This window comes from Sapajus apella, unplaced genomic scaffold, assembly GCF_009761245.1.
Source record: "Sapajus apella isolate SASKATOON/1434 unplaced genomic scaffold, GSC_monkey_1.0 scaffold29, whole genome shotgun sequence".
NCBI lineage: Eukaryota > Metazoa > Chordata > Mammalia > Primates > Cebidae > Sapajus > Sapajus apella.
In genome coordinates this window covers 8,028,418-8,046,539 of record NW_022436969.1, presented here as the reverse complement: position 1 = coordinate 8,046,539, position 18,122 = coordinate 8,028,418, and the positions used below count along the sequence as shown (strand labels likewise).

The 18,122-nt window shown below is 44.3% G+C and overlaps 1 protein-coding gene across 4 annotated transcripts in view; it reads right to left on the bottom strand.

Annotated features, from left to right (window-relative positions):
* Window positions 1–18,122, bottom strand: part of ANKRD29 (ankyrin repeat domain 29) — a 58,188-nt gene that overhangs the window by 14,257 nt on the left and 25,809 nt on the right. For 3 of the 4 annotated variants that reach the window (XM_032293191.1, XM_032293188.1, XM_032293189.1), the window contains 3 exons: window positions 14,086–14,184; window positions 3,045–3,143; window positions 1,250–1,345 (listed from right to left, as the gene is read on the bottom strand). In XM_032293191.1, coding sequence (XP_032149082.1) covers window positions 1,250–1,345; window positions 3,045–3,143; window positions 14,086–14,184 — 294 coding nt within the window. The remainder of the gene's footprint in view (window positions 1–1,249; window positions 1,346–3,044; window positions 3,144–14,085; window positions 14,185–18,122) is intronic. The other variant, XM_032293190.1, reaches the window with a different exon arrangement.

The window sequence follows — 18,122 nt, the reverse complement described above, 5'->3', positions numbered from 1 at the left end:
ATAATAATAAAATGAATATAATCCATAATATAATTAATATTATATTAGTAAATGGAAACACTAATATTTACTAAGCCTTTACAGAAAAAGTTTGCTGACTCCTGATCTATCCTATAGGTTAGAAATATTTTAATTGGCCGGGCGCGGTGGCTCAAGCCTGTAATCCCAGCACTTTGGGAGGCCGAGGCGGGTGGATCACGAGGTCAAGAGATCGAGACCATCCTGGTCAACATGGTGAAACCCCGTCTCTACTAAAAATACAAAACATTAGCTGGGCACGGTGGCGCGTGCCTGTAATCCCAGCTACTCAGGAGGCTGAGGCAGGAGAATTGCCGAACCCGGGAGGCGGAGGTTGCGGTGAGCCGAGATCGCGCCATTGCACTCCAGCCTGGGTAACAAGAGCGAAACTCCGTCTCAAAAAAAAAAAAAAAAAAGAAATATTTTAATCAAAAATGATCAAAATTTAGGCCAGGTGTGGTGGCTCATGCCAGTAATCCCACCACTTTGGGAGGCCGAGGAAAGTGGATCACTTGAGGTCAGGAATTCAAGACCAGCCTCACCAAGATGGTGAAACCTTGTCTCTACTAAAAATACAAAAATTAGCCAGGCGTGGTGGTGGTGCATCTGTAATCCCAGCTACTTAAGAGGCTGAGGCAGGAGAATCACTCGAACTTTGGAGGCAGAGGTTGCAGTGAGCTGAGATCGTGTGATTGCACTACAGCCTGGGCTACAAAGGGAGGCTGTCTCAAAAAGCAAAACAAAAAGATCAAAACTTAAAAAAGAGTTTTGGTTCCATTTTTTAGGAGACTCAGGTCTCCATACTGGCATATTTTCTGAGGCTTCCAGGTGTTGAGGCTTATTTTATTTCACTTAAGGGAACAAAGCAGAGTGATTCTTTGCTCAAGAAAATAAAGAGAACGAACATAAGTGTCTGTTCTTCTTCCTTGCTTTCACAAATCCTCCAAATGGTGTCAATATGGTATACTTTCCAATGTAGCTATTTCATTACTACTGTCAATTATTTTTTTCTGGAAAACTAGGTAGTGACAGACTATGGTTCACTCTTTCTACCACATTCCCATTTCTACCAATGACCCTGGGATCACCAGCATCAAGAAGCTACAGGTGTGTTCCTTCAAAAATCCAACTAACCAGGCTAACTGTATCTAAACTCAATGCAGTCCCCAAGTGCGGACTTACTTTCTAACCTCTCTCTTACAGATTAGTAAAATTTCTCTTTAGGTCTTACCTTCAAAATACCAAGAGTGGGTGAGAATTTAAGCAACTCCTCTATGACATCATTATACCCTTTGTTGGCTGCTTTCAATAAGGCCGTTGTGCCATCCTTAACAGAAAGGAAAATAAAAGTTGATTATTAACATATGTCTGTGTGGTCTGAGAGCTAAATGTCAATTGAGAACTCGAAGTACCGTTGTCAGAAACTAATGAAATGTGTAAATGAAGCACAGATCAGCAATGTCTCTTAATCTAGGAGCATTTTAGAGCATATTAAGCAGTTAATTCTGCATGAAAGAGTATCAGATAAACCATGACTTAGATTATGTTAGAACTCTGCCATTTGGGAATTCATACTCCTATAGTTCCTGAGAACACTGAGCAGGGGACAGGGGAATTTCAAGAGCATATTTTTAGGCCATGGATGGACCAGAGGCATTCTCTGCTGTTTACGATTTAGCAGAAATGGCTGTCTTTAATAATTTAAATAATTGTTGAACTGTATTTACTGTTTTTTTAAAAAAAATTATACAACCTTGCCCTAGTCTGCTCTAGGTATCTGCCTGTGTGTGGGTAGTGGGGGTTAGGGACAGGGGTGAAATATTAAAATCTGCTGAAAGGCCACGTGCAGTGGTTCACACCTGTAATTCTAGCATTTTGTAAGGCCAAGGTAGGAGGATCACTTGAGGTCAGGAGTTCTAGACCGGCCTAGCCAACATGGTGAAACCCTGTCACTGTCAAAAATACAATAGCCAAGTGTGGTGGCCCGTGCCTGTAGTTCCAGCTACCCGGGAGGCTGAGGCATGAGAATCATTTGAACGCAGGAAGTTACAATGAGCTGAGATCATGCCACTGCACTCCAGCTTGGGTGACAGAGTGATATTCTGTCTCAGAAAAAAATAAAATATGCTAAAAATGAAGTCAAATTCAAAAATTAATATTTAGCTTCTGTCATTATTTTTTGGCTCAAGAAGACAGTTTCCAAATTCCTTTTTCTCCTGTTTTCAATTATCAATCGCCGTGTTTGGAGGATCTAGTTCACAATTCTCCCGTAGCCAAGGAACTACCAAGGCCTGCCATTAGGGTTTACGTGTAATCAGAAAGAAGGAACATGGAATTGGCGGTGGCGGCGTGGGGGGGCGGGTGGTGGTTCTTTCTGGCTTCAGGGATTGTGAGAAGAACAGTGGGAGAGAGGGCAGTGAAGTGGTGGCGAACACGTCTGGCGATTTCCCTTTTTTGGAGCTTAGCCTTGGAGAGGGGAGGGTGGGTTACGTAAGCAAGGGTTATGCAAAGGCAACCAGGCCACAGTAAAAACACAAAAAACAAACAGCCTAGGTGGTCAGGCTCTCTTCAAGCCTTCCTTATGGGGAAAGGGCTTGCTGTGGGGTACACCCAGGCAGTATTATGTAACACCAGCAGAGGCCAGTGGAGACAGAGGGCCGGCAGGGGACGGGATGCAGGGGGGTCTGCAGCTCCAGGGAACAGGGATGACAGGCAGGGCCTGCAGGAGGCGCAGCACCAGCCAGGGGCTCCCCCTACCCCAGCCCCCAGGACAGCCTGGAGGCCCTGTCTCTACCGTCCCCAGGCTAGAGGTTAAGATTCCACCTGCTCTAGTGCGTCCCAAGGTCATCTCAGGTGGAGGAGAGAGACTGAGCAGCACCGAATTGGACCGTGACTTTGTTTTCCTGCTCAAGAGCAGGCAGTTTGGGAGGAAGCCTGTGTGGGCTGCAGGCTCAGTCAAGACCCGTTTTCTCCGCACAGGCGTGCTGGGCGGCTTCGCTCAGTGGCCGCGCGCCCCAGGCACTCACGTTCCGCGCAGCGTCGCGGTCGGCTCCGCGCAGCAGCATCACCCGCACCACCTCGCTGTGGCCCATCTGGGACGCGATCCACAGGGGCGCTGTCCCGTCCTGCGGGGAGAGGAGGCGGCGGCCACCGTGACTGGGGCGCCCGGGCCCACCCATTTACAGAATGTCTTTAACAGCAGGACTCTGAAAGCGAAAACCCCAGGAAGGCACTCCTTGAGCGCAGATCACACTCTCCAGCTGATCCACACTGCCCAGGAGGCAGTGAGAAAAGAGGGGGTGTGTGTAGCCCAAGGACACAGACGGCACGTGGCTGAGTCTGGGCTACTTGTGTAATCGCCAATATTCAATTTTTGGCTTATAAAACCACCCATTTCGTGGCTGGATCTTTTGCCAAAAAGCGTGATACAGATTTCGTGGAATGCTGCGTGGGACCCTGTTTTGAGGGCTTGGGGGAGCAGCTGAGCTGTATATTTACAGCACAGCAAAACCAAATTCCACAAACCCAGAGAGAAGTTGGCCTCTTTCCCCCCAGACTGTCCATTTCTTTGCTTTCCTAGTGGGTCGCTCCTTAATGTTCACACCATACACTCCTAATTTCCATAGGCAAGCAGGCAGTTTCCTTTGAGGTGGGGTCTGAGAGTCAGAGCACTCAAGTCATTTCTCCTACTCTTCTAGTCTGGTGTCCAGAACCCTCCATAGCCACCTCATCTCTTAGGGAGCTTAACTTTATGTGGAATATGTTGTTGCGTCTTCCAGGAAGTGATGCACCTGAACCAGTTATGGCAGGAGAGCATTTTGGGGACTATTTCCTCTATGTGTATTTGGGAATATTTCTCCAGCATCTCTTTCTCTGTGCACACTAGGCCATGAGGCAGAGAAATATTGCTCCAGAGAGGGAAAAAAAGTAAAAACATGCAAGGGATAGAGAAGGATTTGACAGTAGGGTGGCTCCTGCCAGATGGGATGGAAACTGGGAAAGCCTTCCAATGTATGAAGGAGCTAGAGAGGGAGGGGGAAGGCGGAGGCCAGATGAGAGTGTCCACGTTTTCTTCCCCCTCTGGACTGAATCTCGGATGTGTTGTGGGGGATAGGTAACCTGGGGATGGTAGAAACATCAGATCAGTTATAGGGAATTCCAGATGGAAAAGGGTTTTCTCTTCTTGTGAGAAACCAGGAAAGTTACAAGTCCTTTAGAGAAGTTCTGCTCTCTGGTGGTGCCTGGGAGACAGGAGAGAAATGGCCAGGGGGTTTCAAAGTCAATGGACGGCAGCCCCCACAGCCCACACCTGCCTAGCCCCTAGGCATCCAGAGTCCCGTCTGCCTGTGGGAAATCAGAAGCGTTAGAGAAACAGTGGGCTGGAGTGAGCCTGGGGGTGAGAACACAAGGCCACAACGTCCTGACTTCCTGAGTAGAGATGATGGCCGGGCCAGCAGACAAAGGTGAGACCAGCTGCATCCCTGCGGTGTACCAGCGCAGGACACCTGCGGACCAGAGAGGCCAGCACCAGGGCCACGCATGAGTCTCCCCACCCCCATCTCAATGCCAGGATGATAGTCTGATCCCGAAAGCTTAGGTCCCTTTGGAGAGAAGGGCAGGAGGGAGCAGGATCCAGAATTGGCTAAAGGTAACCTCTGAGGTAATCATGATAATATGCCCTAAGAGACTGTTTTAGCCAGATAAGACTAAATTACCCATTGGGGGAGGAAGGGCTGAAGAGCAAAATGATTCAGTTATAGAATATAAAGTTACATTTTCTGCTGCTGTGTGTAATTTCAACCTTAGCCTACTAGCAGAAGCAGGCACAAGATTGTTGCCCATTGCTGTCCTGAGAAAGGCAGAGGGAATGAAGTATTTGAGTTGGGTGGGGGAAGCTGGTGACTTGGGAGCCCAGGAGAATCTGGAGGTGCTGAAGGGCAGTCAGAGGATGCTGGCATCTATCCTGGGAGAGACAGTGGAAGAGGTGCTGAAACAAAGGATAGAGAGAGGCAGAAGACACTTTAACCTACTTCATAGTTTTTCCAGGAGCCTCTTGGTGGGAATATTCTTGAATCTAAATATTATCATGAGCAATTTGCACTTTAGTTTAAAAGCACTTCAATATTCTTTATTTGATTCTCCCAATTCAGGATTTAATCAATCATTCATGCAACCACTAATGATAATTATTATTTGAGACAGGACTCTGTTACCTAGACTGCAGTACAGAGGCATGATCAAGGCTCATTGCAGCCTCAACATCCTGAGCTCAAATGATCCTCCTGCCTCAGCCTTCCTAGTAGCTGAGACTACAGGTGCGCACTAGAGATGAGGCCTTGCTTTGTTGCCTAGGTTGTTCTTGAACTCCTGGCTTCCAGTGAACCTCCCACCTCAGCCTCCCAAAGTGCTGAGATTACAGGTGTGAGGTGAGTCTGACCTAAGCAACCAACAATGATTAAGCATCTTCTGTGTCTCAGGCAGAGTGCTAAAAATAAGTCCTGGAGGGCCGGGCGTGGTGGCTCAAGCCTGTAATCCCAGCACTTTGGGAGGCCGAGGCCGGTGGATCACGAGGTCAAGGGATCGAGACCATCCTGGTCAACATGGTGAAACCCCGTCTCTACTAAAAATACAAAAAAAAATTAGCTGGGCATGGTGGTGCGTGCCTGTAGTCCCAGCTACTCAGGAGGCTGAGGCAGGAGAATTGCCTGAACCCGGGAGGCGGAGGTTGCGGTGAGCCGAGATCGCGCCATTGCACTCCAGCCTGGGTAACATGAGTGAAACTCCGTCTCAAAAAAAAAAAAAAAAAAAAAAAAAAAAAAAAAAATAAGTCCTGGAGAGGAGACATGAAGGTTTCCATAGGACTGCAGTGCTGATAAAGTATGGACAAAAATGCACAAGATGAAACAGCAGGGAGGGCTGCTGCATGGGGAATGCAGGCTCAGTGTCATGGATAGGCTGCCTTCTGAGCTGGGTCTTGAAGAAGGACCAGGATTTTGCTAGGTGAGAGAGAGAGGGAAGGGTCATTTGAGGGAGAAGGAAAAGCAGCCACAGTCACAGTGGCTTGGACAGGCATGGCTACTTCATGCAGGGTCGGAAATCCAGCTGCTGTAGCCAAAGGGGTGTGGATGGGACCCTGGGAGGCAGAAGGGGAGTGTGGGTCCACGCTGGTGCTAATACTAATGCGCTTCTGCGTGCCTGGGTCTGTTTTGTTCTTTGTCGCTCTCTCTCCACCAGGGGGCAGGCAGGGAGAGGCAGCCAGCAAAAAACGGCAGCCCACTGCCTATTCCGTGTGCTTTTCTATGGCTTGGTCATTATTAACAAACTTGTATTAACAACTGATACTAATATGTGGGAAAGTGCTGAGAGATGCTATATTGTGAGAAATTATCTATCATCTATCTATCTATCTATCTATCTATCAATCATCTATCTATCTACCTACCACCTATGATAGAGTCTTGCTCTGTCCCCCCGGCTGGAGTGCAATGGTGCCATCTCAGATCACTGCAACCCCTGCCACCCAGGTTCAAGAGATTCTCCTGCCTCAGCTTCGAGAGGCTGAGACTATAGGCATGCACCACCACACCTGGCTAATTTTTGTATTTTAAGTAGAGATGGGGTTTCGCCCTGTTGGCCAGGCTGGTCTCAAACTCCTGACCCCAAGTGATCCACCCACCTCAGCCTACCAAAGTGCTGGGATTACAGGCATAAGTCACCATGTGTAGCAAAAAAATCATTATTATCAATTTAGAACATCAATGATAACACTCATCAAATATATCATCTTTTTTTTTTTTTTTTTGAGACGGAGTTTCGTTCTTTTTTCCCAGGCTGGAGTGCAATGGCGCGATCTCGGCTCACCGCAACCTCCGCCTCCTGGGTTCAGGCAATTCTCCTGCCTCAGCTTCCTAAGTAGCTGGGATTACAGGCACGCGCCACCATGCCCAGCTAATTTTTTGTATTTTCAGTAGAGACGGGGTTTCACCGTGTTGACCAGGATGGTCTCGATCTCTTGACCTCGTGATCCACCCGCCTCGGCCTCCCAAAGTGCTGGGATTACAGGCTTGAGCCACCGCGCCCGGTCTCAAATATATCATCTTAATTAGAATAGTCATGGGAGGTGGAAAAAGCAATCAGTCCTTCCTGGCTGTGAGACCTACGCCAATCACTCTCAGTCTCAGTGTCCTCTTGTCAAAAATAGTTAGCTCACAAGATAAGTGAGAAAACATATAGAAAGGTGGTGAGCATAAGCACTGGCTCACAGATGCTTAGGAAATGCTAATTGTATCTGAGTAGTATTTATCATGAGAAACAGTAAGCTCCTTAATATGTACTTTTGTTCACAAAATACTTCCATATGCTTTTAAATTTGATTCGTCCACCGACCCTGTGAGACAACTGATTGTGAGCAGGTAGGAATGACTGGTAAAATGAGATTTTGGGGCTGCCTGTATATTTCATTACTGGTAATTACAACTCCAAATCTGATTTGGGAACCCAGGGAGTTGCATATGAGTTACAGCATTATTGTCAAATCAGATTACTTATCAGTTGGTTATTTAGTTTATGAATTAGGAGAGGTTTTCCTCTTTTGTATACCTTAATTTCTGTTTTCTTTTATTTTTTCCTTGTAGTATAATGATTACAGCCTTCATTTTCATCATGAAAATGATGGGAGCAGTGGCTCACACCTATAATCCCAGCACTTTGTGGGGCCAAGGTAGGAGGATGGCTTGAGCCCAGGAGTTTGAGACCAGCTTCAGCAACACAGTGAGGCCTCCATCTCTATAAAAAAAGAAAATTGATTTTATATATTTTTAAAATTAAAGATATAAAAATAATTTTGAAAATGATGAAAAGTCTATTTAGCTCCTTTTTGTAGAGTTTTGGAATTATCAAAATGTGAAAAAACATTTTAAAATATTTAAATAAGTTTTTGAATTCTTCCAGACCAAAAAATATAGTTTTAAAATATATTAAATCAAATAAATCATTGTGAAGGTATAACCTCTACAGCACTTTTTTTTTTTAAAGGTAATGGCTGGGCATGGTGGCTCACACCTATAATCCCAGCACTTTGGGAGGCCGAGGCGGGTGGATCCCTTGAGGCCTGGAGTTTGAGACCAACCTGGCCAACATGGTGAAACACCATCTCTACTAAAAATATAAAAGTTAGCTAGGTGTGGTGGTGCACGGCTGCAGTCTCAGCAACTCAGGAGTCTGAGGCAGGAGAATCGTTTGGGCCTGGGACAGGGAGGTTGCAGTGAGCTGAGATAGCACCTCTATACTCCAGCCTGGGAAACAGAGTGAGACTCCATCTCAAAAAAAAAAAAAAAAAAAAGTAATAGAATATTTAGCTTGAAGAAGGATGAGATTCATAGGGTTATGACAGCTGTCCTTTACTATTTGTGTGTATATCAAGTAGAAAAGGATTTAGACTGATTTTTCAGGCCAAGTGAGAGAAAGAAGACAGATGGATGAAAGCTACATGGAAACTTGGGGCCAATGTAGAAAAGTTTAATGAGGGTTGGCTAAGACCAAAGAAAGTGATCAGATAGGAGTGAGTTCCCCATGCCTAGAGGTGTTCAACAGTAGCTGATTATCATAGAAAGGATTAGAGTACTGATGGATGGCTAAACAGAGTGACTTTTGTAGTTTTCTCCAACTCTGTTATTCCCTCATTTGATTTGAGATCATTTCTACAGCCAGATCACAGCATGAGATGGCGTGTATAACATGACCTGTATTAAAGACTAACCTTGTATGTCTTATTTAGGTTCCTGAGAGTATTTGGAAAAAAGAACTAAAACCATCCTCTTCTGTGGGAATGCGTATCCAAAGCAGCACTAGCTCTTTGCTTTCACAATTTCCAGTCATCACAGTTGGGTTACTTCCACCTACAGGGTTAGGCCAGTCAGAGGTCTTGGGGACCAATTCTATTCTGGGACTTGGGAGTCCAAGAGCTATGAGGAACCTTGCCCGTAGCAGAGAGAGTTCAATATTGAGATAATGTTCTTACCTGCCCTAACCTGATCTGGAGCCTATTTCTCGTGATTGTGTCCCTTGCCCCATGTGCCTGGCCCAGCAAATGGGTCTGTAAGAGATGTCACCCAATGCTGCACTGCCCATGGTCTGACTCCATCCTCCCAGTCAAGGGTGATGGAACTGAGGATGGGCAGGCCAGCCAGTCACTGTGGCCTGGTGCACAAAGATGAGCTGTGACAATGACATGGCTATCCCCAGAGTTTGGCAGTCTGATCCATAAAGCTGGGGACCACATACTAGGTAAGTAAGCAGATGAAACTGGTAAAAAAAAGAAAGGTGTGGGGAGAGAAAGAGATAGGAAGGGACTCTGAGATGACAGAGAACACATGCTCACTAGACAAAGTGCAGCTGTGATTTCTGATGTGTTTTCTGTTCCAATGAGGCCTGGTTGGAACAGAAATGATAATAATAGCAATACCTAACACTGCACCAGCTGTGTATCAGCTACTGCATTAAGAGTTTTGCAGGGATTATTTTATTTAATTCTCGCAATACTGAGATTCAGGGAGAGTAGGCAACTTGCTCAAGGTCCCACAGTTAGTAAGCAAAATGGGGTCTGTGTTTCATTTTCTTAAGATATCCATATCCCCATAATTTCCAAGCTGCTCTCCACCCAAAAATCTGGGTCTGCTCCCTAGCTGCCTCTTACAGTCTTCCTGGGGACTGGTGTCCTGCTCATGAGTCTGAGCCCTGCATCTGGAGCCTCTTCTAATTCTCAGGCACTGATCCCTAAATGCTGCAGGCTTCCAGACCTCCCTGGTGCTCTGCACCAGCCATGGGGATCTTCTGGCAGTCGACACACTTTTTCTGAGTGTGTACCATGTGCAAAGGGAACAAGACCGAGTCCCTGCCCTTGACAAGCAGCACGGCTTTCCTATGGCTATGGCTGTCTGCTCCCATTTCCAAACCATCAGGATTCTATGCCAATCTTTCGGCTCCTCCCACTGCTATTGCTGGGTTCACCCCTCCAAGCTTCCGACCTGGGAGAACATTTATTTTCTGGGCCTAGCTACTCTGTGTACAAAGCTAACTCAAGGTTTCTTTTAGGAGAAGGCACTTTATGAGATGGCTTTTCCTCTAGGCTTCAAAGAAATACTGTTTAGCACATGAAAAAGACTAGATAGAGATGAGTTATGACTGGCCAGACTGAGCTCTGGGTAAACAGGGTCAGACCTCTGCCATTCTATAAAAGCACTGTTTTAATAAGGTGGGTGAGTTGAGCTGGGAAAATATATGGCAAGGTATTTGGTTAATAGAAAAACAGAAATAGCCAACTCAGCTAGTGATTAAAAAGGGTTGACTCATATCAACTCAACTTGGTGAGGACACATGGAAAGAAATGAAAATGAATTTTTAGACTGATTATAGATTTCAGTGATCTCTGTGACTCTTGACCTCTTGGCTTAGGACAATATGGAAGGAAAATATTTTTCAAGTTTCAAATCAAGAACTTAGTCTTCCCATTGTCTGGCTATGACTAGCTTTGGGATTATGATTCCTCATCACGAAGTATTAAAAAGGTCTTCATTTAGTTCTCAGTGATAGAGTTACAAAGAAAAGTCATTCCCACTACAGTTCAGATTCCCTGAAGTGCATCTCAAATGTCAGCTGAGTAATTTCAATGTAACTTTGTCAACATCCTGTTACAGGATACTGTAATAAAATGATAGGGCTTCATAGAATGGCAGTGCAGCAATTTTAAATCATATTTATCCAAAAGTATTAAGAAATTAAAGCAGGCAGGTTTCCTTGTCCTCATTTAGTAAATTCAAGGATTTTCCATTAATGACTCAATGTGTCCGCTGAGATTTCAGAATAAAATATTGGTTTCCCAATGTTCTACCTATAGAATATTCTACCATGTGCAGGCCATTTTAATAGAAACTTTTAATTAGACTTTTTTTTTAAACCTCCTTATAACTTGTGACAAAGTCAGCCAGGACTGGTATCACTTTTGTCTTACCATGGCACTGTTTTCTTGAAACACAATAAATATGCAGAGTTTACACTTTCAGAGAAGACGGAACTTGAGCTAGTCTGACCTGGATAGATAACAACCTCTAATTATAAGCTCACAGTAGGTAATAAAAATTATTATGATTTGAGGACACAATGGGGTGAGTGTACTCTATAAAAAGGAAAAATTCTATTGCTTTTTTTCCCCAAAGCAATTCTTATTTTATAAGACACCTTTTTCCTGAATAACAATTCTTTCAGGGCTGAACTCAAAATAATTCAAAACAATTGCTTTAGATGCAGTCTTTAGAAGGTGTAGCACTTACTTGCTCCTTGCCCAGAGGGTGGATCCCTGCACTCAAAGACTAAGTCATCCACGTTGACCAGGCTCTCCTAACTCTTGAGGAAGGAAAACAGCGGTGCTGTGTTGTGGCTACTGCTGCAGTGTTGGTTTACTCTTTAACTTCTTGGCTTCAGCATCAGTGCGTGACTCATTTTAGGTTTAAGTGGGCACAACTCATGCAATATTTGAAATATAATCTCGTATACCAGCTTCGTTTTTTACAAACAGTACTTTAGGCATATAAATGATAAACTTCAAAGTGCCAGAAATTATTTTGGAAGGACGTACTAATAGAGAGACTTGACAATCTTGATAACCTCTCATTCTAAATTCATAGTAGTATCTTCAATAATGGTTCCCAAATCAAACTTATGCAATCTAAAAAAAACCAATTCCTCTTACTAATTTTGGGAAAATGAAGCCTCTGATTCAGAATCAATCAACAATAACAAACTAAAAAGGATCAATATGAAAATATTAAACTCTAATCCTCAAAAGTCAACTCTGGTAGGTACAGAAGTGTAACTTTTTTTAAACTGCTTCCTTCCCCAGGAGTATTCCTGGAGCCACCTAAGAATAACTTTAAAATTCTAAAAATATAATCTTAAATTGATAGCACTATCCGGCACATGATAAGTACTCAAATGAATATTGATTGAATGTTGAATAAAACAATTATTAAAAATGTGGGCATTTAAAGAGATCACCAGCCTCATCCTGCCCAGCCTCCTAATTTTTCTTTTCTTTTCTTTTTTTTTGAAACTGAGTCTCACTCTTATCACCCCGGCTGTAGTGTGTAGCGCAGTGGTGCAGTCTTGCAACCTCTGCCTCCCGGGTTCACGTGATTCTCCTGCCTCAGCCTCCCAAGTAGCTGGGATCTGCCAACATTCCCGGCTAATTTTTGTATTTTTAGTAGGGACAGGGTTTCATCATGTTGCCCAGGCTGGTCTCAAACTCCTGACCTCAAGTGATCCACCTGCCTCGGCCTCCCAAAGTGCTGGGATTACAGGTGTGAGCCACTGTGCCCAGCCCAGCCTCCTAATTTTCAGTGATGAAAGTCTGGACCAGAGAGGTTGATTCACTTGTTCACAACCACACAGCTCAAATTATTGGCAGGACGGATTGAGAACTCGGAATTCCTGATCTCAAAACCACTTTGCCTTCCTAACCTCAAACTATTCTACCCAAGGGCTCTCTCTTTTTCTCAGGTTCCTTATGTGCTTGGGCTTCCGAAGACCAAAGAAGTCATGTCCAAGAGCTCAGATCAACCTTAAAGTTCTCATAGCTATTCATTATGTAAACACAGAGAGGCATTCCTATATCAGGTCAGATTACAGTGGAGATGTGCCTGGGTATGAAATCAGCGTGTCTTTTCCCTAGGAAACTACTTTTATAGTAATGTTTCCTTAATTTGAAATGTTTTGTTAAAAATAAATTAATCTCGGGCCAGGCATGGTGGCTCACACCTGCAACCCCAGTATTTTGGGAGGCCAAGGCGTGCAGATCACTTGAGGCCAGGAGTTCAGGACCAGCCTGAGAAACATGGCTGTCTATCGAAATGTATCTCTACCAAAAATATAAAAATTGGCTGGATGTAGTGGCACACACCTGTAATCCTAGATATTTGGGAGGCAGAGGAATGAGAATTGCTTGAACCCAGGAGGCAAAGGTTGCAATGGGTCAAGATCACGTCACTAGATGACGGAGCAATACTTTGTCTCAAAAAAAAAAAAAGTTAATCTGGGCAAAAATAGTACCTACACAAGAGAAGCTAATCATAATACCATATATTTTGATGGTACTTCACTGTTTATAAAGTGCTGCCTCTGTAATCTTGCATTTCTATTCTTTTTTCTTCTTTGTGTAAATTATTACTCTTTTTTTGAGACAGTCTTGTTCTGTTGCCAAGACTGGAGTGCACTGGTGCAATCTTGGCTCATTGCAGCCTCTGCCTCCCAGGTTCAAGCGATTCTCCTGCCTCAGCCTCCAAAGTAGCTGGGATCATAGGCATGCACCACCATGCCTGGCTAATTTTTGTATTTTTAGTAGAGATGGGGTTTCATCATGTTGGCCAGGCTGGTCTCGAACTCCTGGCCTCAAGTGATCCTCCTGTCTTGGCCTCCCAGAGTGCTGGGACTACAGGTGTGAGCCACTGCACCCAGCCTACATTTCTGTTCTTTTAATATCAGTTAACTGACTTGCTAGATGTTAGCTTGCTGTTGGTAAATGAAGTTTCAACAGTGTAATAATTGTGAGAGATGAAAGTGCAGAACCTCCTAATGATTCCAATGGAATGGAGTCTTCTTTGGCTTGGTGGAAGAAGTGGTAGGCACGTAATGAGGCAGCATTATTGGCAGGGGCTGGACTACTGACCCACATCTGTTTACCAATGCCCCACGCCAGCCTGCACTCATTAGATCAGTACAGCCACAATTTATTTGCACAGGAGGTGGCAGAGTATATACTTGACCTCAGACATTAAACACTTAAGTTTTAAAAGTACTGAATTACGACGTCAGCTTGGTTTCATAGGCTTTCAGGTGAGCTCAGAGCATAGAACAGGAGGTACCCTAATCAAAGATTAACTTTTCATCACAGAAGCAGAAGGGTTTAAAGAATGCCCTGAGCTGACTGGTTATCTTAGGTATGTGATGCCAGGGGACACCCAGCCCTCCCTGCCCCATGCCCCATGTGCTCGGGCAAATGTCAACAGTGGACATTACCTGCCTTGGCTGGTTGACTTTTGCTCCTGAAGCCAGCAGTAATCGAATAACATCCAAGTAACCACCTTGGGCAGCTAGGAAGAGGGCAGTGGCTCCATCCTGAGAGAGAGGAAATTCAAAGCATTAAAAACATTATCTTTCACATTTATTTTAAAAGAAATTAGGCCAGGCGCAGTGGCTCATGTCTGTAATCCTAGCACTTTGGGAGGCCGAGGCAGGTGGATCCAGGAGTTGGAGACCAGCCTGGCCAGCATGGTGAAACCCCGTCTCTACTAAAAACACAAAAATTAGGCCAGGCATGGTGGCTTATGCCTGTAATCCTAGCACTCTGGGAGGCTGAGGTGGGTGGATCCCTGAGGTCAGGAGTTGGAGACCAGCCTAGCCAACATGGTGAAACCCCGTATCTACTGAAAAAAAAAAAAAAAAGTTAGCCAGGCATGGTGGCAGGCACCCATAATCCCAGCTACTCCAGAGGCCAAGGCAGGAGAATCACTTGAACCCAGAGGCAGAGGTTGCAGTGAGCTGAGATCATGCCACTTCACTCCAGCCTGAGTGAAACAGCAAAACTCCATCTCAAAAACAAACAAAAAAAGAAAAAGAAGCAACAACAAATAAAAATATACAAACATTAGCTGGGCATGGTGCCACATACCTGTAATCTAAGGTACTAGGGAGGCTGAGGCAGGAGAATCTCTTGAACCCAGGAGGTGGAGGTTACAGTGAGCCAAGATCGCACCACTGCATTCCAGCCTGGGGAACATGTTGAGTGAGACCCTGTCTCAAAATAAATAAATAAATAAAATAAAATAAATTTAATTTAAAATATACACATTTAATATAATTTTCCATCTCCATCTCTTTTTAATGTTTCCACCTCTTTGTCAATGAAGAGCCAAATGTTAGATATACAAATCCCTCAAACCTCATTTTTAAAACATTTATTTTTAATGTATTTTTAAATTTCTAAAAAAATATATATTTTTTGAGACAGAGTCTCACTCTGTCACCAGGCGCCAGGCTGGAGTGCAGTGACGCGACCTCAGCTCACTGCAACCTCCGCCTCCTGGGTTCAAGCAATTCTCCTGCCTCAGCCTCCTGAGTAGCTGGGACTACAGGCGTGCACCACCACACCCAGCTAATTTTTTTTTTTTGTATTTTTAATAGAGATGGGGTTTCACCATGTTGGCCAGGATGGTCTCGATCTCTTGACCTCACGATCTGCCTGCCTCGGCCTCCCAAAGTGCTGGGATTATAGGCATGAGCCACCACGCCCGGCCAAAATTAAAAAAAAAAAAATTAACTGGGTGAGGTGGCACGTGCTTATAGTCCCAGCTATTTGGGGGGCTGAGGCAGGAGGATCACTTGAGCCCGGGAAGTTGAGGTTACAGTGAGTCATGTTTGCACCACTGCACTCCAGCCTAGGGAACAAAGTGAGACCTTGCCTCAAAAAAAAAAAAAAAAAATTGGGAGTAAAATATGTTCTTTTAATTAGATCTTTCCTACCGTTTCTCTTTCTTGTCCTCTTATCCTCGTTCCCCCAATATGAGGGTTCTGCAAGAATTAAAATACAATATGCAACTGTGTATGGTGGCATGCACCTGGGGTCCCAACTACTCAAGAGCTGAGGCAGGAGGAATCGCTAGGGCCCAGGAGTTCAAGACCAGCCCTGGCAACATAGCAAGACTCTCTCTCTCTCTCTCTTTCTCTTTCAAGACAGGGTCTCACTCTGTCACCCAGACCTGGAGTGCGGTGGTGCAACCACGGCTCAATGCAGCGTCAACCTCCTCAGCTCCAGCGATTCTCTTACCTCAGCCTCCTGAGTTGCTGGGACTACAGGTGTGCACCACTATGCCCAGTTAATTTTTTAAAAGAATTTATAGTAAAGACAGGGTCTTGCTATGTTGCCTAGGCTGGTCTCACACACTTGGGCTCAAGCGATCCTCCTGCCTCTGCCTCCCAAAGCACTAAGATTACAGGCATGAGCCACCACACCCAGATGACCCTGTCTCTAAAACATAAAACAAAAGAACACTGTAAGATGTTTTCAATAAAACTGCCCTAGAAATAACCTCCACAAAGTGGCTCTCTGCCAGGCCAGCAGACACCAACAACACCTATAAACATAAAAAACCAATCCTGCATGAATCTCAAAGCAAGTGCTCCTTTTCCAGTGCTCTTCAGTTTTCGTCTTCACTGAGTATCTGTGTCTTCTGGGCATTTCTGTTTTCTTGGACACATGTCATTCGGTGATTTCAACAGATCCATCGATCAGCTGAGAGCATGCATTCTCCCTAGATGCTCACTTCAGCCTGATAACATTCACAGCACAGGGTAAGCTCACTGTTTTCAGACCACAGTTAAAACCAGAGCACACCCTAGAGGAAAGCACCTAGCGAACCCGGCTCATTACACCTGCTGGGAACACTAACCTCAAGCAAAAATATGACACGTGTCCCTGCAAGTCCAGCCACGTGTGTCACGTGGAGGGTCCTGGATTTCCAGTGGGTGTCAGCTGAGCTGCCAAACTGCTCTCAAGGTGATCATTAAGAAATTAATCAGCTCTACAGATTTTCAAGCAAGTGTTTTATATGGGGATAAAATTTTCAGAAAGTCTACAAAGCCCTTAGCTGCTGACAACTCTCAGAAATTTTCTTTTCCTTTTTAAATTTTTTTTAACTCACAAGAATTTTCCAAGATGAACTCCCCATCCATTGAATTTTTCGCTGTGCATTCCAAGTTCCAGTTCTGCCTGCCCACTCATATTTTAATTGTTTTTAAGGAAATATTTAGATTGTTTGGGCAAAAGTGAAGGTCTTAATGTAAAATGGGAGTTATAATGCATGAAATTTCTTGAGTCACCTTAAAACAGAGAGGAATTTACTATGGAAAGAGGCTTTTTTTTCCCAAACACTTTGGCTTTTCCTACTCGATGTGTGTGTGTGTGTGTATATATATATGCGCCCCACAAACTCTCAGATTTACTTTACCTATATATAGCCAAAGACATATCTAACCTTTAGACCTGTGTTTCTTAGATTTGGCTACATGTGAGAACTGCCTGTTGTCCAAGCTGTGCCTTCAGTGACTCCAGTTTTGTTGGTCTGGGGTGAGCCTGGAAATTGGTACTTTTTAAACCTCCCAGATGATTCTAATGGGCAGCCAGAGTTGAGAATTGCTTCTTTATTTAGATCATTATCAAGTAATTCAATCGTTCTGCTGGTAATGTTGCAGGATCAGAGTGTTATGGATTTTGAACTGCAGAGGGTAAGGCTAGTTACTATGAATTTCAAAGAGGCCTGTGATTTGTCAGGGTTAACCATGTAAACTCTGGAAAGCGTGTTCAAATGGAAAAGTTCACAACCTACACAGTTCATTATATGTCTATGAAAGTATAGTGCCCCAGGCATAAGGGTTAAATGTCTAGCTGTAGGACAGCCTAAAATATGGTTCCTAGATAATTGGAAGTAGGAATTTTTCCACTCTTCACCATGCGACTGTCAAGTCAATTCATCTCCCCATATTCTATTTTTTTCCTACAAAACTGGAGTAATGTTTGTCATAAATCCTATGGCATTATAGTGACAATCAATTGAAAGAGCCCTTGGGTGATATGCTAATTGCCAGTGAGCTGCAAATGACCCACACCAGCAGTGGGCGCCTTTCAAAGGTCAACGGCATGCATATATTTTACAGGTCATTGCCTCACTTTTCTTGAACTCCCGACCTCAGGTGAGCCACCCACCTTGGCCTCCAAAGTGCTTGTATTACAGGTGTGAGCCACCACACCCAGCCGCACTTTTCTTCCAAATACCTTAGATTTCTCCTCTTTGTGCCCTTCTTCATAAACACTACGACAGTATATTTTGTGTATCCAATGACCACATTTAGAAAAATTTTGTATATTTTGGTTTTCAGCAAGTCCATATGCTGGGATTTGTGGTTTGTCATGATATGAATACGTATCACACGGTTTTTGAAGGTCTTAATTGTACAGATATGTGAAATGTTACACATAACAAATAGATTTAAAAGGGAGA